Source organism: Verticillium nonalfalfae, assembly GCF_003724135.2.
Source record: "Verticillium nonalfalfae strain VnAa140/NRRL 66861 chromosome Unknown scaffold_52, whole genome shotgun sequence".
Taxonomy (NCBI): domain Eukaryota; kingdom Fungi; phylum Ascomycota; class Sordariomycetes; order Glomerellales; family Plectosphaerellaceae; genus Verticillium; species Verticillium nonalfalfae.
The window spans coordinates 75,895-95,913 of record NW_021167277.1 but is presented as its reverse complement, the minus strand read 5'-3'; the positions used below and the strand labels follow the sequence as shown (position 1 = coordinate 95,913).

Here is a 20,019-nt window from a genome sequence, read left to right as displayed (position 1 = left end):
ATCAAAACGAGAGCCAATGGGAAAGCACAACGAACGCCCCGCACAAATTGTTTCGATGAAGAAATGTGGGGCGGACAACACCCCTTGCCCCTTCCTACCTATCTTGTATGTAGCACCTCGCTGCGCTGTCTGTGAGTGAGGTACCTCTGTGAGGGACCTCTGTGAGGGGAGACTCTTGGGCCATCTCAGACGCCCCCCATCATTGCTACAAGATTCAAGAACGAGGAGGGTGCCTTATCTTGCTGCTTGCCAGCAGGGTCGCTGGTCTCCTCTGTCTGCCTATCTGTTTGTCGACTCAGCTGCCCCCTCAACAATTCTTTCCGACTTTGCCCTCCTTCTTTACCTTCATTTGCCCGCTTCCTCTACATGTACTCGGCCTGCCGTGGCTTGACATTCAGGTCATCCCATCAGCAAGGGGAGCGCCTAAACCCTTTCAAGTTCCCTGCAATAGCACCCTGCCTGCCTACTAATGCTACCTACTTCTGGTACGTGGTACCTACTTACCTTGCTTCATTAACAAAGGCGCCCCATCCTTTCATCCTCCTGTCGCAACATCCCTACAATCGTCCCCTTTTGGCCCTGCGCTATTGCGCCTGGACTCAAAGTCTAGCCCTTCTGGTTCAATTACCCATTCGAACACGGGTCTTAACGTGACCACTCCTCTGTCAACCCAGCGCCGCCAACCACAGGGTCTGGGGGCGCCATCGACAAGTCTTTCTCTCGCCTCTCTCTCTCCCAAGTTGCTGCCGCCGTCGCTTTTGCTGTCGCTCTTCCCACGACAAGGACGTCACTCGCCGCCGACTCGCAGCTAGCTCGGCTCCGTCAGATATCCCCCCAAGACGGACCTTCATCTTTCCTGCATCTCGGACCCTCTAACCCGCCCCCGTCGGTCATCTGTTTTGCGCTTTGCCGCGCCTCAGCTCCCCGCCCGGCCCGCTGTCTCAACACCAGCCCCGACACACAGCATAGCACAGCCCAGTCCGCCCAACAAGCGACGCCTTTCATGTTGCATCAGTAGCCAACAACACGCGCCCCTCCTTCCCTCTTTTTTCGAGCCTTCGGTGCTTGCCTGTGGCTTTCCCTCCCCAGCCAAGGGTCTGTCATTGACTTGACTGCATCCCCAAGGACGTAGGTAGGTCCAGCAAGGTCCCTCGCGATCTCCTTGTTTGCTGCAGATTCTATGATTGGGACCATCTCGGAGACTGACCTAGGCCTGCTGTCTTGCTCTCAAACAGGAGGCTAGCTTCCGTCGCCCGTGCTGCGCCGCCGTCGCGGATCACCTGGCCTTGCCACCCCTCCCCCTCCGCTCCACAAGCTCAACATCGTCGCCGACCTGTACCTCCGCGACAAATCGCTTTGAGCTCTTCCTCGAGACGACTCGAATCTACGACGACTCGACTCGTAACAAACGACCATGTGCACCGGTTCAAGCCAGCCTTTGCCGACACGTTCAACACCAGAAAACGCATCGGACGATACCTCAATCCCTGCCGTTCAACAGCCTTTCGTGCCCAAATTCCCATCACACAATGCCACTCCGAGCATCGACAATCCGGCCTCTTTTTCTTCGAACCCCCGGATTCAGTTCGACGACCACACCATAAGTCCTTCGCCGCCGCCTCCCGAATTCTTGACACAGGACTCTGGCAACGGTTCCGGTACTGTTGCTGGCCACAGCTCTCTTCGGATCGCGACTGACGTTCGACCGACTGCCCCTATCAATATCGAGTCACGCGGTGGCAAGGCTGTCTCCTCTGGCCGCGAAAGCCTCAATTCGTATCACGAACCATTCTCCTCGAGCTTGAAGCCAGTCTCCAGGACGCCGAGCACCAAAAGGGCCATCGCAAACGCATTTGGCAATCCTTCGACGCCAGTTTCTTGCGTTCCGAGCCCTGTCATATCCGCCCTGGGAGACGTTACGCCCCTGCCGTCTCCTCTCCTGTCCGGAGACTCCCCCGGTCCTTGGAAACTTCTCAGCGCTCGACCTCCGTCCCGCGAACTAATGCCGAACCCCACGCCCGACTCCGTCCTGGTCTCTGCATCAGGCGAGTCAATAGCGGCGGCCCTCGCCAACGCTTCAAAGCGAAAAGTATATGCTGGCCTCGGACCTGACGGCACTGAAGGCAAGACCGGTGCATCCAGCCACAGTGGCCCACAACATGGACGTAACCGAAGTGTAAGCGAATACATACCAGAGCCGTCGTCAATACCGAGGCGACATGTCACAGTCTCAGGCTCCCATGTCAAGCCGGAAGAGACAGCGGAGGCTGCTGAGCCGCACATCAGGCGCGAGGTCAACTTGGCCGAGTCTCGAGGCCTTGCACAGACAGTGGCCCAACCTCCTACCCCGCCCCCCAGTGAGTCGTCTAAAAGCGATTCGTCCGCCGGCAGTAAATCCAAACCCCAAGCTGAGTGCTTCGAGGCTTACGGTCGGAATGACGGGAAGAAACGAAGATGGATGGCCGTCAAGCTGCTGGGTCAGGGCACGTTCAGCCGTGTCATGCTGGCAACGAGCCAAATGAGTGCCGATGAAGACGACGCATCGAATACAACGCAGTCTGAGACTTCAACGCTTGAACACACCCAGCTTCCCAGAAAAACCCTGGTCGCAGTAAAGGTGTGCGAACATGGACCTAGAGGTGGTGCGAGCGAGGAGCGCATCGAGATGAGTCTCAAGCGAGAGTTGGAGATCATGCAAAGTATTGATCATCCTTCACTGGTTCGTCTGAAGGCGTGGGCGATCGAGCCCACGCGAGCTGTACTTGTGCTCAGCCACTGCCCTGGCGGTGATCTGTTCGATGTAGCCACAGGCCACCGAGAGGTGCTCAAGCCGTCGTTGCTGCGGAGGATGTTTGCCGAGTTGGTGGGTGCGGTCAAATATTTGCATGAGCGACGGATATGTCACCGAGACATCAAGCTAGAGAGTGCGTGTTTCATACAGTCTACACAAAGGGCTTGCTAACATGATTCATAGATGTTCTCGTGAACCCATCTCCCGCCGAGCTTGCGGATGATTCGATAGATTGGGTCACGTATCCTTACTCGGTCATCACATTAGGCGATCTCGGACTATCCCGTCGCATCGCCGATGACGAAAAGCTCGAGACGCGCTGCGGCTCAGAAGACTACGCCGCGCCCGAGGTGATCATGGGTCTGCCTTATGATGGTCGTGCTACGGATGCCTGGTCACTGGGCGTACTCCTGTATGCACTCCTCGAGTCGCGTCTGCCGTTCGATCCGTTGCCCGGCTCCGGGGCCGATGCCCATCGCATGCGCAGCAGGACGAGCCATAGGATAGCCCGCGCTGAGTGGCGCTGGATTGAGTATGCCGGCGATGATGGTGACCATGATGCCAGTACTGCCAAGTTCCGCGAGAAAGGCCTCGTGGGCGCAATGGAGATTACTGAAGGCCTGCTCATGAGGGCCAGAACTCGTTGGACGCTTGACAAAGTGCTTGCGAACGAGTGGGTCAACCAGGCGGTGCAGGTCGATGGCGGCATTCGATTTCGGGAAGAAATCGAACCAGAGGAAGTGCGCTGATCTGGCTGGTTATGGTACAGAACAACAGGTGCGCGCGGTGTTACTGATGCAACGGCAGAAAAGACCGGCGTGTCGTACAAAACGCAACGAGAAGGTTCGTCTGTCGGGCAAGCGGTTACGATTGAATATGCTGCCCTCAAGGATATTGGCAGGTCGGGATAGGGGTGGGATGGGTTGGATGTTTGGGGCAGGTCTATCCGTGAGGGATCACGGGTCTCAGATCCATCATGGGCAGCGGACCAGGCGATGAGTATTTTCGACGTAGGTCAGGGTCCCTGTCCACAAACAGTTCACGTCCTTGACAGGACCGAGAGTCGGGGGATTGGGTTGGTCTTTATCCGCCCTCCCCGTAGTCTCCTTTTCTTTTCTCTTATCTAGCTGGAGACGATATTGTGCGTGTAGATGTATATCGAAACAGATACCAAAAAACAACTAGACAAGCGACAGGTGTTTTGGGACGGCAAGATGCAAAAACTAGGCATGAGTAGACAGACATTGCAGACAGGCGCGGCTTCTTGTAGCTATCTAGGGTTGAATATCACTGCTTTCAAGTGTGTGTGCATTCGTACGTACGTGGTGTCTTCGTCACATGTGCGGTCCTCGGTCGCCATGGCATGGTCACTTGGAAAAGTCACACAGCTCGTTACAAAAAGGGGGGGGGGGGGGGGGGACTCGAAGCACAGAACAAAGGACTGCCATCTGCTCGTTCCTACACAAACTACGACGCATATTGCCCCTCCCTGTCTCCGTCCCGGCTCAGAATGTTGAAGTTCCAAAGACGCCCCCAGAAGACTAGGGCTAGTCAACCTCTTCGCCTCCACAGCATCCACAATACGAGTCCACACCTTCTCGGCCTCCCACGATGAATGATTATGAGCGTCCCCGCCGGCGAGGGGTTTCCATCAAATCGGCCGCATGGCCCAATGGCAAGGCGTCTGACTACGATCAGCTTCACTGTTCAGAAATGACGGTTGCTGTAGTGCATCAGGAGATTGCAGGTTCGAGCCCTGCTGTGGTCAATTCACACAGGTCGTCCACTTCGGTGTTCGACCATCACTTTTTGCCTCATACATTGGGACGTGGGACTGGCTGTAAGACTTGACAGACTGCCTTGGCGTCTTCTGCTGAGGTACGGAGTGTTGCACAGTCTTGCGGCTCACTTAGTTGTGAGCAGCAATCGTCGTCACGTCGCGGTCAAGGCACAAGCGGTATGCTTAGACTGTAGAACTCTTGTATTTCTATCTGACTGTCCCCGCTCTCCAATTGGCAAAACAGGCGCAGCCAGGCATCGAGGACCAGCGCGCAAGAATCAAGGGGGTATCAGGAAGTCAAATCGCCTAGATGGATGGATAGCCTCCCGGTGTCGCACTGTCTCGTCCCTTCTTCCTCCCCGTCTTCCAGATTCTTCTCACCATCCAACCAATCCTCCCCTTTTGAAGAAGAAAAAAAGAACAAGCTCATCGACTAAAGGGGGTTATTTGTTTAAAAAGGTCCCAAACTGGATCGTTGGGGATAATGCTCAGACAATGAAGGCTTCTCCCAAAAACAGCAAGGAAAACGAGTAGCAGACGCTGATGCGTGACGCCGTGAAGCAGAAAAGGAGAGACTAGGAGTAATTCTATACTTGTACAGATACTGTCTTGTGGGCTGGGGAGTGTGTCGAAGTCGGTAGACTGGCCGTGCCGTTGTCCCGTGTTTGCTCAGGGACACGGCTATTGTCCTGTACTTCCTCAGGGAATGACGATGGTCGGCTGAGCCCCCAGGAACCGTAAAGGAAACCAAGTCCTCGCTAGGCTTGTTGTCTCGGCTCAGCGGCCGGCTTGATGAAGTGCTGTTGAGGTAACATACAAGGCTTGAATCAAAGTAAAGAAAAGGAAAGTCATAACGTCGTAAAAGGGTTGTGCCCATCATCCACCCATCCACAGCCGCAACGGATGGATCACATGATGATGCAGCACCCGCAGCCCCCCTTCTTCTGCGCCACGTCGTCGTTCTGCGCTGAGGCGTCCGGCGCCCTCGCAGGTTGTTGCTGTGCTGTAGGGGGCGACTGTGGTACAGGCCCGGGCGTCCGCGGGCTTGGCAGCGGGCTGACCTGAGGCTTTTCAGAAATTTTGGGTATCGTCGAGTATGAAGTGCCTTGCTTCAGGGTCGGGCTCTTGCTCTCTATTGGTTTGAGCGGCCACTCGTCGGACTGTTCCTGCGGCTGCTTCTCCTCTTCTTGCACGCCGCTGGGGCCTGGCAGAGGGGGGCTCAGAAGGGCGTCATCTGTCATCGGTCGGAACTCCTTGTCGTAGACACTGCCGAACTTGCCCTCCTTCTCCCACTTCTCTTGCTGAAGCCGTCGCGCGACTGTGGGAAGCAATTGCTGATCGGGGGGCAAGCGAGGGTCAGGCTTGTAGCTTCCAATCATCCAGGGCGGTTCTCCCTCTGGCGCCCTGTTGCCCGGTGATAGTTCGCCCGACCTTGTTGAAGGGCGCGTCGTGCCGGTGCTGCTTGTGGAGTCTTTGTTGGGACCGCCACGCGTTCGTGGCCGCCCGCTCACGGAGCCGTTCGACTTGGTCGGGGCAGATGTCTTCCTAGCAGTTGGAGTCGTCTTCCTAGGCGAGACATCGGTGGCAGATCGCTTGGCTGGCTGCAGCGTCCCGGCTGCAGCAGGCTCGGCGAGAGCATTGATGCTACCAGCTCTCGACCTCGTTTTGGGATACGCGATCGACTCGGCTTCGCGTGGGACATCACTCTGCCTACGTGAAGAAGGCGAGTTGCGGTCAATGAAGGTTTCCGGAATCGGCAAAGGGCTCATTTTCGCCACAGGAATTTTAGAGCCAGCTCTGGATGAGGTACTTGTCCAGTAAGGATCTCCTTCAGCCTCTATTTCCTCGGGAAGTCGCAAGTCCCAGCTGGGTGTCTGGGCCTGGTTGTCAGACAGGCTGTTCTCAGCAGCGGATGAGTTCTTCCGGTGCCGGCTGGCTGGGACAGAATGGTCACGGTCCTCAGCCGCTGCTGAAGCAGTCCTCTTGGCGCCTTGGTGACGCTCTTCGCTTCGGCCCTTGCGCACCTTGCTGCTTGCCCGGGATCGAGGAAGGTAGATGCCAGCCGCTTGGAGCTCTCGGCTTTCGATCTTGGCCAGTTTGTCACGATGGATCCACTTTGAGTTTTCGTCGTCCCAATGCTTCAAAGGTTGGTCAGCTGTGGTTCGCTTGTCGCCAGTGCCGGCTCGCTTTGGTCCACTCAGGTCGTCGGTCCACGTAGGCTTCGTCGAGGCATCTGATGAGCGGTTGCTCCTGTCCCAAGATCGAGCGTTCTTGAGAGACGACATGTTTTCGACGGAATGTTTCTTTCGGGAGGGTGGCAGTGGCTCAAAGCCATATTCATAGCCGGCGGAGGCGTTTCCATTCGCAGGCCGGCTCCCGTATTCACTGAGTATGGGAGAAACTGTGTCCTGGGGGTATTCCTGTGCGAATTTCCGAGTCAGCTACTGACCCAAACAAAGGGACGCTACGCATAGAGATAGTGAACCATGCGGCTACAGGACAGAAAGAAAGACAGCTAGGGTTGACGTACATCTACATGGTTGTTGGAGGCAAAGTCCCACTGTTGGACATCATTGTTGTTGGTCGTGGCGGTGATGGTTGCGGTGGAGGCTGGAGCACCCGCCATGGTGGTCATGCTCAAGCTCAGACGAGCGCGATAATCCAGCAAGGCGTGGTTCTCAGTCTCGGTAGCGAGAGAAGACGCGTCGTGGTCATCCAGCGGGGCGTATTTGCGGAAAGTTGAGCGGAGAGGCAACGAAGACGCAACGGGAGAGGAAAGGTTCGGCGTCGGTCGTCGCGGAGAGAGTTTGGCAGGCGGGATATGACGAAGGGGCAAGCAAGCAAGGGCAGCAGCGGGTCGTCAACGAACAATCGCCTGTGTGGAAGCTAGGCTAACTGGCAGACTAGTGTTGGAGTGGAACGGGTCTGCGTGCCAGCGTTTTTTTGGCCCCTTCACCGACGGGCAAAGAAGGAGAGGTCGCCGAAGCGAGGAGAGACGGAGACAATGGATGACGATGCCCCTGATGGCTGGGTTCGGGATCAGCGCGTGCCAAAAGGTGCTGGGCGGCAGTTGTAAATGGATAACATGGGAAGAAGAGTCGAGCTGGTAAACGAGAGTCGTGGAAACGCCGGGCGATGCACAGGGTCAATTCGTGTTGGCGTTTGGTGGTCTGTCTGCTTGCGTCTGTCTTTCAGGGACCAGCGACGTTCGCTGAGCAGAGGAAGAGACGAGACAGCAGCAAGCAGGGCAACAACGAGTGGTGAGAGAGAGAGCAGCAGCAGGTAGCAGGTGGTGGAGGAATTTGGCGTGGACGTCCTGGTCCCCAGGCAGGCCGGTGCCCGCCCCAGTGTCGGGTCTTTTTTGGAAGGGGGTTGGTGAAGCAGGCACGACCTGGCATGGCTATTGGCCGAAATAGGTGGGGATCAATTCAACTCCCCAATCCCATGCGGCCGTGCCAGCTTTAGCGTGCAACCCCACTCTCCCCTCTTGCCCTTCGGTTTTGCGTGGGTGGTCCCTCCTTCCTCTTCTTCGGGAGCGGCTCACCGGGGGGGTCACGGCGGACCGCTTCCAACTGGGCGACGACAAGCCACGGTTTGGTGTAATGAGATTGGACCTAATATGACCATGTTACCTTGCCTTCGTGATGCCGACCCGATTCGTCTTCCTACATCAGCACGCTGCTTCCTCCCTCATTTCTGTCCCCTACTCCCCTTCTTTCTCCCTCTTCCTCAAGTCAGAGAGGTTCCAGATCGAAACCAGAGACAGGCCGCGTCTCGCCAATGCACATTGCGCAGCAGAAGTGATCTTGTCTCCCCCCTCTTTCCCCACAGAAGCAATTCGCTGCAGCGCTTCTGCAGCCCCCGGGCCAATTGCAGCAGCAGACCCTCCAGCCGAGGTGGCTCCTCTCACTGCATTGTCCTATCGCTGCCTCTTCAGTGGTCCTGGCGGCGTTCAACGCACTGCACCCGTGACGGGCATGAGGAGGGGCTCAGCTGCAGCACTGTTTGTGTGGCAATGATGCCTACTTGCGATCCCCCTCATGAGCAACCTCACTCGCTCCGCCGCAGCGAAAAAAGCAAGACACCCGGAGATGAGCGGCTCATGCGGATGGAACCCGTCCTATCTGTACCGTGCGTGAACCCACCAATGCCCACCAGCGCTGCGTCCACTGAGCCTGGGGGGGGCTGGTGCCTCGCCCGGGGGCCCGCCGGGGCCGTTCAGGGCTGCCTCTGGGAGGGATTTGCGTACCAGGGCCATGAATCAGATGCCTCCACCGTCGTCTCAGCCTGATGAAGAGCGGAAGTGGCCCATGGGAAACGGTCTTGACCACGGGTGCACCGGCGACGAGGGACCACGCAGTGGCCATCGCGTCTTGTCTGCAAACAGCTGTGAATCCGGCGGTCTCAAACGTGGCCGCCGAGACATTCTGTTGTCAGGCACTCGGTTGGTAGACATCGTTCTACCAGGGAGGGCCTAGAAACTCCACTTCCCGGCACTTGACCCCAGTCAGGCCCGGTCTTCGTCAGCCAGTGCTTACCTACACCCAGCTGCTCTCCGCCAGTTGTCCTGAAATGACCTGTGGCGATGGCCTCATTTGCACCAGATTGAATCAGCCCTTATGAACAACAAGGACATATATATCGCACCAATAGAGCACCTCGATCAGGAGCAGTAGGCATCATCGCACCCTCTGACACTTGATTTCCTTTATATTGGTCATTCTATATCGACGCCGACCGATCGTCCTCTTTGGGTGAATATAGCGAGCCTGTGGCGTCACCAGCCACAATAAGACAGAACGGCCAGAGGCAGTCGCAGCTTTCCACTCGAATCGAGCGCAGAGGCAGGCACTTGCCCAGGGACCATATCGCTGCTTGACAAGAGGTCATCAGTCACGATCCCGGAATGCACACGGTCTAAAGACCGAACACCTTCACCTCACGGAGCAGCGTGCCGCACCAGCCAGAGCCTACATCGAAGGGAAGCCGCGACATCGAGCTCGTCCTCGGCCTCAACGCCCTAGATTCAGACTCAGCATGTCATCGTCAACCGAAACACTCCGTCGTACCCGCTTCGTCCTCATCTCCGACACCCACAATCACACACCCGCCCTACCCCGTGGCGATGTCCTCATCCATGCTGGTGACTTGACGAGCCAGGGATCATATTCCGAGGTAAGACTGCGACCCCCTCAAGGTATATTTCAAGCTTCAAGGGCTCGGCCCGCGGGATGTCAAGGCATCAATATTTGTTTTGTGCACGCGAATCAGCTTGCCCTGAATCAGGGCCAGGACATGACTGTCAACTGAAACGCCGCAACTAATTCTCGATCAGTTGTCTCGGGTCGTTCAGTGGTTAGAGAAGGCAGACTTTGAATCCAAAATAGTCGTTGCAGGTACGTTGGCCCCTCTTTGAAGGGATGAGCCTGTATCTCCAGAATCACCTCAGCGTCTCCGGCCGCCGCCGTCGGTATCTCCAGCAGCGGTATTCATGCTCAACTTGGCCTTACGCCGACGACTGAATGGCTACGTAGGAAATCATGACCTGAATCTTGATCCCGAGCTCGTCGTCAGTCGGGGCTCCTCGCTGGCCGACTCCTCTCACACTCACCAAGACTGCCTCGACCTCCTGCTATCCTCCCCATCGATTACCTACCTCGCTCACGCCTCAACCACCATCCGCCTCTCCTCACCAGAAGGGCCACACACGACTTTCACGGCCTTTGGCTCCCCTTTCTCCCCCCTATCATCCCTCCACGGCTTGTTCTCGGCCTTCACCTATACCTCCCCCCTCCACCCCCTCGCTCCAACCACAGCCACCGACCTCCCATCCCTCTGGGACGCCATTCCCCTCGACGCCGACGTTGTCATAACTCACACGCCGCCGCGCGCCCACGGTGATGAATCGCCCGCCCGCCGCTCAGCCGGCTGCGAAGCCCTCCGCCGCGCCCTCTGGCGCGTCCGCCCACGTCTCGCGGCATGCGGCCACGTCCACGAGGCGCGAGGCGCAGAACGCGTCCTCTGGGACCTGAGCTGCGGCAACGTCGCCTTCAAGGAGACGTCTGTCGAGCAGTGGATCGATCCCGCGCCCGAGGGCAAGAAGCTGAGCATCCTCAGTCTCGGATCGCGAGGCGGAAATCCGCTTCGGAACGATGGTGGACGCGGCGCCTGGGCGGAGCGGGACGACGCGGTGACGCAGTCCTCGACGGCGGCGATGCAGTCTGATGTGACGGGGGCCGCGATGCCGCATATTGGAACGCGGGGACTGGGAGGAGATCCGTCATCGGCGCGGAGCGATGGCGAGGCGTTGGCGGGGAGGCTGGGCCGGTTGGAAACCTGTGTTGCGAACTGTGCCATCATGGCCAAGAGCTACCCGCATGTTGGCGGTAGGAAGATGAACAAGCCCATCGTGGTCGACCTGGACCTTCCAGTCTGGTGAGAGAGTAGACATGGATTCTAGCTCGTGGTATCTCACTAGCCTGTACACCTGTCCCTCCTGACTCCATCTCACAAAACTTCGAACTCCTGAAAACCACTAACAGGGACACGATGTATGTTGAGCTGCATGTACCTACTTTGTCATGAAAGTCAACACTGCGAGGGGGCAGGTTGATGATGAGATTGGCTTTTTAGAGGACTGCTTGCCTTCCTCAGCGCGTGTGACCACGTTCACCCCATCGTGCGATGGAGTACCACATAAAACCACACGCATCACATGATATAGGCATTGCTCAACCCACACCTAGGGGATGAAGCGGAGAATACTTTCGGGACGCCAGTCTAGACCGACATCATGGCACTTGTCTCGAACATTGAACTTGTTGCAGAGGAGTCCAGTAGTGTACGGAGCACCTCAATCAATTGGTCACATTCCATCATCACCCCCATGACCCATCGCCGAGCCGCCGCTCATCTGGCTGGGATGCCCAGCCTCGTCACGGAATATTTCCCCGACCCCCTCCCGATCGACAAGAGCTTACCCAAGCTCTGGCCAATCCAGTCCGCCGCAACTGCCGGACCCCTGAGTCACGTTGCTTTTATGCCCCCGAGCTTCGAGCTGACACTTGGCGCCCTGACTTGTGAAGCTCAAGCCACATTTGCACGTTGCAACCCTCTGGTAACGTGGTCGATGTTGAGTGACCTACGACCCGTGTGGATGAAAGACGGAGAGGGAGGCTCAGTTGACAAGCACCCTGGGAAGGGAGCACCGGGCGCTTGCTCGATGACCTGCGTCCAATGGAGCAGCAGGTGCTGACGATGCAGGTGCTCTGGCTGCGCCATTAAACCCCTGATCGCGGGGTTGCGATGATGGCGTTGAATGGCGGGGTCAAGTGGGCAGGGCTCGGGCGAGCTTGGTGGCGAAGGAGCGATCGAGGCTGAACAGGCTGGGCTTTAACATTCGGTAGAGTGTATCACCCATGACACAGGAAGAGATTCAAGGACTAAAATTGCGATGCCAACCACAAGTATGGCGGATTGGGATTGCCTGAATGCCAATCAGACGCAGGAGGGGAAGCGAGGTCAGTCTAGATTCTGGCGCCCAGAGCAGTGAAGAAGCAGCCGATATCCAAAGGGCGCGGGGGGCAGCGATGTATCCCCCAAATCAATCTATTCAGGACCAGGCGTGATGCATCCATGATTCGCAACTGAAGCCTGGTCCCGCGCCGTTGCAAGGGTAGGTTTACCTCTGCTTGAGTGGCAGAATGTAGCGGCGTCAATGGCGGCAAGCTGCGTCCTAGGTTACGAGTCTCTTTATCCGACAAGAAAGCGGAGCTCTTGTACGGTATACCCAGGGGTACAGAGCATCAGCCGGCGTGCTCGCGTCTCGCGCTGACTCGTCTTGATGGATGAAGCTGCGTCCCCGATACAGATCTTCTCGTCTGATGATTGAGGAGCTGCACCTCCGATCGTCGCGTCTGCCCCGCCCCCACCTCAGAAGCATGTCGAGCACTTTGTGGCACTTTGAGGTCTTTCGATGTTGGCGCCCACTTACTCTTTTGTGAGGAGGCAGTGAGAGGATGTGGTAAGACAACGCTGGAATCCCGCACGAATACGGCGCCGTTCTGCACCAGTGGCACCAGCAGGTGATCACCAGCGGTGCCGCTGTGGAGTGGTCGATCATGCTCGGCGGGTCAAAACTCACTGGTGGGCACCCACTGAACGAGTGCTGGTGACAGTGGGCCTGGAAGCCGTTGCTGGCCAGACCGCTCGCTCGTCATCCAGGCGACTCTCTAGTGAGCTAGGTCTATGAGAGACACAGCCTTGTATTGTGTTGATGCCAGCACCCCGCTAGGCCTCCTCCAACAGGTCATTGTCCAGCCTTGAGCAGCCTTGAGCAGCAGCCCGATGCCGACTCTCTCCTGTTGACCATCGATGCACTCGCTTCGAGATCGAAGGGCCCTGGTCGAGACGGACGTCTCACTGGCCAGGACGAGATGGCAAGGTGATTGGACGGGATCGGCCTGGTGTGAATCGAATCGTCCCGGCCGCTGCCCCTCCCTCCCGCGACGGCCGTCTGGACTGACAAGCCCGCAGGCACCAATCACAAGCGATGACGAGGCACCCTCTTGAACTACGGCGCGGATGGGATTCACGTGGGCACAACAACATCCACGGCCGGGCGTGGGGCGTCCACCAAACTGAGATGGAAACCAAGCCCATCGACGAGATGGCGTACATAGTACCTGCTTCTCTGCTCGTTTGAGGGTGCCGTCGACCGGTGACCTTTTGTGATGGGATCCTGAGACATGCATACTAACTGTTTGAGAGGGCTCGTCATAAAAGTATCATGGGATAAGAGACGTGAGCAGGCGACCACAGACTTCGTCATGGTGGATGGATGTGACAAGCTCATGAGTAGATGAGGACGTGCGAGTGGTGCAAGCCGTGGGAAGAAAGCGCACATGGGTCCTTTGGGGGTGTCTCCAGAGTCTTGCAGCTCGAAAGCCCAGTGGCCTGCTCATTTGCTGTGGCATCGTGGGTTGTGGAAGGTGATAGAATGGCCGAGTGCGTGGGATTCCAAAGGGGGGGATCCGGAGGGCAAAGGCCACGACAGTAGGCCAATGCGGGTGACGAGCCAACTGGAAGCCGGCCGTGGGGTGCGCAGGCGGTGTCGACTGGCCCACCTGCATGAGACGACAGTCGATCGACCAGTCAGGCACAAGACGATGGTGCCGAAAGGGTAGATGCTGCAGCGAGGGCGACGAGTGAAAGGTGGAGGTCACGGCAACGATGTGATGGAGAAAATGGGGCAGCAGGCGTGAGCTGATGCCAGGACTCAGGATGGCGGTCTGAATCTGGGTCTTGGTGGATGAGGATGGCGAGATGGAAGATCGAAGAGCCATTGTCTCGTGAGGCGTGGTGGAGTGAAAGGGGGGCTGTCGAATGGATGGTGGAGCTGACCCCGTCCATATCTAGGAAGGTACCCAAGGTACCTTTCTATGGTAATAAGGTACCCAGGTAGCTCGAGGTTGCCCAGGAATTCAGGATGCGCTGGAAGGGCAACATCGATGGGGATTACACGAGCAGGCACGTTGACAAGACATGGGGCACGGCATATTGGGGGCTGAGGTAGGCCCGTCGATTGATAGGTACCCAGAGAGGTAGGTGCCAAGGTGACCAGGCACGTAGTGGAAGGAGTGGAAGGAAGGAGGGAGGACGGATGAATGCAAAGGTAAGGTAGGGGAGGGAAGGTACGACCACAACATGTACCCAAGGGCAACTGTAGAAGGTCCCTGAGCGGACGATGGGACGGAAGGAAGCGTCAAGGCACAGACAGACAGACAGACAGACAGACAGACAGACAGACAGAGCAGGGAACAGAAACCAGACGACGCCAATGACACCACCAGCTGATGCTATTTGCCCGACAACGCACACATCGCGAGACCATCGCTCTGGGCCCTGCAGCTAGCAGCCCCGAAATCCACTGCACAGCACAGCAAGCAGGTCGCCGTTGGTCAGGCCCGCAGCAGACCAGCCAGCACCGAGCGATCCTGGACTCAATTGTACAGTACGGTTGGCCGACTATCGTGTCCAGCGTCCATCCCAGCCCGGTTCTCCTCTCTATTCCTGATCAAGGCTTAGTCCATATGGCTCATGGTCCCAGGCCACCCGATCTGGACATTGAGCTGCCCGCACGCCTGTGCAAGCCAGCCTGTTCTAGGTGTAGAAATCCAAGTCTCCTGTCGAGCCGGGTCACCTGCTCATGACCCGAACCACCTGGGTGATATCATTTGCAGGGCTGCCTTGCAAACGAACATCAAACCGAAGCGACGCATCCGCAGCAACAGACCCAAGACTCTCCACCAAGCAACCCTCACCGCCAGATTCATACCTCGACCCCCCGTCGTTCTGGCTCAAACGATACCTCATTTGGCCATTTGCACGACTGAGAGAGGAGTAGGAGGGGACTCTTGCATCAATACTGCCTCGACGCCCATAGCAACGCTCTGCTGGCGCAGTCTTCGTGCCGTTGCAGTTCCAAACAAGCCCTCGTCAACATAGATCGTATATCGCCCAACTCTGACATTGTCTGTCTGCCCTTTTGCGTCTCTTTCAACAGACATACCAATCCATCGCGTGGCCGGCAATTGCCTATCACACAACCAATACATCCCACACTGTTTGACGACTACCCATTGATCGCTCACTCGCCCGAAATCGATCCTCCCGCAGGTACATCTTGTCGCCACCGCACACAGCAGACGGCAGATGTACCTCTGTACCTGCTTTGTACCTCGACTGCCAGTTGTTTCCGACCACTGCAACCCGTTCATTCGCCTTCAGAGCCATTCCATTCCAGTCCCTCGCCAACGCCAGCGTCGCCCGACCTTACCAAACTGCCCTATTCGTCGCAGTTTCTGTTCGCCTCTTTCATTGAGAATTTTCCTCTTCAGTCTTTTCTCTGCTTCGTCCGCCCCAGCCGTCGGCCTTCACACACTTTTCGCCCCTTCTGTCCCTGGCCGCCTGAAATCCGGACCGGCCGATCCAGCTACGAGGCGCAGCACCGCCAGTTCTTCCGACGAGGCGGTTGTTTGCACTTCGATTCCTCAGCTTCATTCAGCACTCGTCACCACCACAGCCCCAGGCGCCTCTGCACTGTCAGCCATTCGTTCGCTGTGCCACTTCCAGGAACGACAAGCGCCTTCCACGGGCCTTGCCCCCCCCCCCCCCCCCCCCCTTCCCTCGTACCTCGACCTCAGCCGTTGGTCAGCACCGGATATTTGCTCTCACGCTTTCCAAGCAACTTGAGCTCTTGTGCATTCCTCTAGAAGCCGAACGCGAGACGCAGATCCCGTCGTACTTCTACAGCACATTTTACCTTCACGCGACGGACCCTAGACGCGGGTGTGACCGCTGCCGCCCGTCACCCTATTATTTCGCGCAACATATCACTAGCAAGACAGCACTCCTTCCAGTGCTAGTTCGGCCAAGAACGTCGCCTGTCTCACGTCCGGCCACTGGACTGCACACAGACCCGTCTGGTGCTCTCTGTCTGGTCCGTAGGCCCCCTTGTGGCTACACCCCCCCCTTCGCCTTCCCCTCCTTTTCGAGCCACCCAGAACCACACCCAGCCCGCAATTTTTGCCTCCGCCCCCCAATCAGACCCCAGCAGCCTTCAAGGACTGGCCCATCCTGACTCTGACCTCATCAGGTTTCCAACTAGAGTCCCCCCGTCCGGCCCGTCTCCTGTTCAACCCAACCTTCCAACCCTCAATCATCAATCATCAACCAACACTGGACCGCCTTGACCTGGGACTGCCAGAGCTAGGGGCCACGACAGATCACCTTGACGTCGTTGTCCTCGTTTCCTAACCCCATTCTCCTCTCGTTGTACTCCTTTTCTCTCTCTCTTTTCTGTTGCTGCACTTCCACACCTGGGTGCATCAGGTGCCAATCGTCCCTCCGACCACCAAGCCCGCCTCGTTCACAGGCGACCATCCCTCGAATTCCCGAACCCCCAAGAGAGGCTCGCCTTGCACCGCCTCACCCTCACCCCAACATTGCTCGCCGCCGCATCGATGCAATAACAGCTCCTCGCTGACATCGCGTTTTTGGAACCACGAGCGACGAATACTTACATCCCTGGCATCCTTCCGCCCGCCGATTCTTGTCACACGGATTCCCATTATCCCCCAGTTTCGACTCCTCAGATCAATCGCCTGCCAACATGACCTCATTACAACCTTGTCCTTACAAGGTCTTGGGTGTCTCCAAGGATGCGCAGTTGTCCGAGATTCGAACTGCGTATCGCAAGCTTGTACTCAAGTGTCATCCTGACAAGGTCCAAGACCCGGCTTTGAAGGCGGCCAAGCAAGATGAGTTCCAGAGGGTTCAACAAGCTTATGAGTTATTGGGCAGCGAAGAAGAACGCTCCAAATACGACGATCAGATCAAATTGATGGAACTCCAGCAGAAGAGACGGAATGTCGAAGCCAACACATCGGCCGCTCGTACACCTCCTCGCTACTATGAAGTCCGCACTGCAGAGCCCCGACCCGACTCCTACAAGACGAAGACATCTACGCGCGCTCCTAGCACAACCGGCTCCAAAATGTACTCAAATTATCCGCCGTCTCGCTCCTACGAGGACGAAATTCACAGTTCTGCCCGTTTTGAAGAAGCTGCGCGGAGCGCTCGACGTGCTGCTTCCTACGACGACAAGCCTTCGAAGCGAGACGATGAGCGAGAGCGTGATCGCGAGCGTCGACGCAGGAAAGAAGACCAAGAAGAGAAGGAACGGCTTGTGAAACAGGCTGACAAGGCTGCGGAGAAGGAAAAGGCGGCGGAGAAAGAAGCTCGCCGTGCCGAGAGGAAACGACTAGAGAAGCTGCAGGAGAAAGAGCGGAGACGAGAGACGGAGGACAAGCGCAGCAAACACAAGTCGGCCTATGTGGAACAATACGACGACGAGGACTACCGCTCACCTGCCAAGGTCGACAGGAAGAAGTCAAGTTCTTCTTCCAAGAAGCACGATGACAAGGAGAAGCGCGAACGCGAGCGCCTCTCTCCTCACGGAGCTGAGCCGCAACAAATGGACAAGACCCAGATTGCAATGATGGACGCTGTCCGTTACATGACTTCCGCGCGACAGAAAGCTCAGCCGCAATTGAGCCGGTCCCAGACGTACCAAGAGCCCTACCGGTACGCACCTCCAGCTGCGGTCCCGACACCTCCATCGGCCCAGGAATCCCAGTTTCAACCTCCTCCTAATGATCCAATCTCGGTGGAGGAGGATGACGCCCCCCGTCGCTCAGCTGCTAAACCATCTCCTAGACGCTCATCTGAAGCCCCCAAAGTCCGAGAGAAGTCCAGTCACAAGAAATCCTCATCTGGACCCAAGGATGCCCCCGCCTCAAGCCCGATTGCGGTTGATCTGTCTTCCGCCCGTGTGCCCCCGTCTTTCTTGAACGCTGGTACCACCCCTCCGATGGTTCCTGAATCCCCGCCGCGTAAGACGCAGCTCCCTAGGGCCAACACGATGAGGGAGGCAGATTACGACCGACCATCGCCACAACCTACAATTTCAAGGTCACAGACATACCACTATGCCGGCGATCACGACATGCGGTCTCCTGCGAGCGCGGATCCCCGTGGCCGTAGCCGGAATCGCCTCCAGCCGCAGGTCAGCGAAAGCGACTCTGATGACGAGGATGCCGAGCGCCGCTACAGGGAAGCTCGCCGACGCGAACGTCGCCACAAGACGCACTCTCCGGAACCGCTGCCGCAAGACTATCCCCCGCCACCTCCCCTGACCCGCGCCACGACGGCTCGATATGCCGTCAACAACGGGCGGACAGTCCCGATGCATGGGGAGCCGGTCTACGCCTACCGCGATGAATCCCCTCCCAGGAAATCAAAGGGATCTTACTACCCTTCTGCACACGTGCGCGTTGCCGAAGTCCGACCTCAAATGCCTTCCCGCGAAGGCGCCTACTCCAGCAGTGGCGGAGGCCCCTACTTCGGGAAGGTCAAAACTGCCAAGAGCTACACGCCCGACGACGTGCAATACAGCAACATCCCCCATCACCGAGGCTACCACGAGGAGGCATATGCCTGAGGTACCATCCGGCGCCTTGCGTAGCAATTTGCTTTCACGGGGCGGCTTTGCGCCATGTGTCAAACTGTCATTCTCATTTATTCATTTCTAGTTTGGTTGTGCAATTCTGTAAGGGCGCCACTCCTGGGCGCGGGTCCGTACAGCAACGACGACCGCCATGTCTTATTCGATAGTTTTCTGCGTTTTTGTTTCGGATATCCATACATGGGGCGCGATGGAGTGCATTTTGGGGGGAGTGAGAAGGGATACATGATGGGCATCGTGTTCACAAGGTTGCGTTGCATCGGCTCACTGGACGCAGCGTGCGGCACTGGACGTCAGTATGGCCGCCGCAACGTTGATCGTCCACAGGCAATGGCACTCTGCGCTGCTGCCACGTCGTGCGCCCGGTCGTTGGGTCGCAATGTGGTGCCAGAGCCTGACGGAGGGGCCGAGACGGGGCAACCTTGCTGGCGATGCCCTTTGACTTTGACAAGCAGTCATGGAACCCTTGCTTTCATGTACGTTGAGGCGAGCCATGAGGGAGATGATCTACGACACGATACACACACACACACATTCACAACAATTGCATATTGGGAGGGGGCCACGAATGGCGAACGCACTTGCTTTTCTATTGTTTTCTTCGTGTTTTCTTTTGCCCTCTCCATTCACCTACCGGAGTTGAGTACAGGGGGATACCACACTCGTTTCAAGGTTGATGAGACGAGACTTGACCATGCTGAGAAGCGAGGTTGCGAAGGCGAGGATTCTTCTTTCGTCACGAGGCCACAAGGCCAAGGTTGGAGCTGCAGTGCGCGTGCTCTGGCTACGTAATGTCAATAGACATGCTGATTTATTCCGCTGAGATCTTCCTCTGTGACTCTGCAACTGGACATGAGTTGAGCACCAATGCGTGAACAGCAGAGCCTTGGCCGTCTCGCGCTCTCTGCTCCATGACGTTTCCCCGCATCGTGGTGGTCGATGTTGGGCAGCAAAGGAGGCCAGGACCGCTGACGCCCAACTTTGACCTCGGGGACAGAAAGATGATGAATGGGAAATTAATGTTACTGGGCCGTCGGGGTGCCTTTGCAGTACTGAACCTTTTCGGCCTGCCTTTGCCGACTGCCGGAGCGCGATCCTGGGCGTTGGGCTATGTTCTGCATTCGCGTATCGGAAGGCGTCTGTTTCCTGGTACTTGCTGCTGCTGCCCGATCCTTACGGGCTTCCGACGCTGTCAACGGTTGTGATGATTCATCTTGAGTGATTCACGGACCATTATCACGCTAGGGAAGTTACGGCTTCTGGCGAGTGTCGTGGCGAGATAACTTGGAGAATCCTATGAAGCTATCCTGTGATAATGTGTGTGTGTGTACGTTCTCCTTTTCCAATGGCCAGTCCAAACGC

At 57.2% G+C, this 20,019-nt stretch overlaps 4 protein-coding genes and 1 non-coding gene across 5 annotated transcripts; 4 read left to right on the top strand and 1 right to left on the bottom strand.

Moving 5' to 3' along the window:
* Positions 1-1,414: 1,414 nt before the first annotated feature.
* On the top strand, positions 1,415-3,540 carry D7B24_006965 (uncharacterized protein; the record flags this gene model as incomplete). The annotated part of the gene is made up of 2 exons (XM_028641084.1): positions 1,415-2,924; positions 2,975-3,540. The coding sequence occupies 2 exons, from the start codon at positions 1,415-1,417 to the stop codon at positions 3,538-3,540; spliced, it is 2,076 nt and encodes a 691-aa protein (XP_028494876.1).
* Positions 3,541-4,449: 909 nt separating this feature from the next.
* On the top strand, positions 4,450-4,559 carry D7B24_006964. The gene has a single exon. It is a non-coding gene; the product is annotated as a tRNA-Arg (tRNA).
* Positions 4,560-5,479: 920 nt separating this feature from the next.
* D7B24_006963 (uncharacterized protein) lies at positions 5,480-7,197 on the bottom strand (the record flags this gene model as incomplete). Its single annotated transcript, XM_028641083.1, has 2 exons — positions 5,480-6,991; positions 7,102-7,197. The coding sequence occupies 2 exons, from the start codon at positions 7,195-7,197 to the stop codon at positions 5,480-5,482; spliced, it is 1,608 nt and encodes a 535-aa protein (XP_028494875.1).
* Positions 7,198-9,608: 2,411 nt separating this feature from the next.
* On the top strand, positions 9,609-11,010 carry D7B24_006962 (uncharacterized protein; the record flags this gene model as incomplete). Its single annotated transcript, XM_028641082.1, has 3 exons — positions 9,609-9,746; positions 9,907-9,967; positions 10,106-11,010. 3 exons carry the CDS (start codon positions 9,609-9,611, stop codon positions 11,008-11,010), a joined length of 1,104 nt encoding a protein of 367 aa, XP_028494874.1.
* Positions 11,011-16,743: 5,733 nt separating this feature from the next.
* D7B24_006961 (uncharacterized protein) lies at positions 16,744-18,633 on the top strand (the record flags this gene model as incomplete). Its single annotated transcript, XM_028641081.1, has 1 exon — positions 16,744-18,633. One exon carries the CDS (start codon positions 16,744-16,746, stop codon positions 18,631-18,633), a length of 1,890 nt encoding a protein of 629 aa, XP_028494873.1.
* Between the last annotated feature and the right edge of the window lie 1,386 nt (positions 18,634-20,019).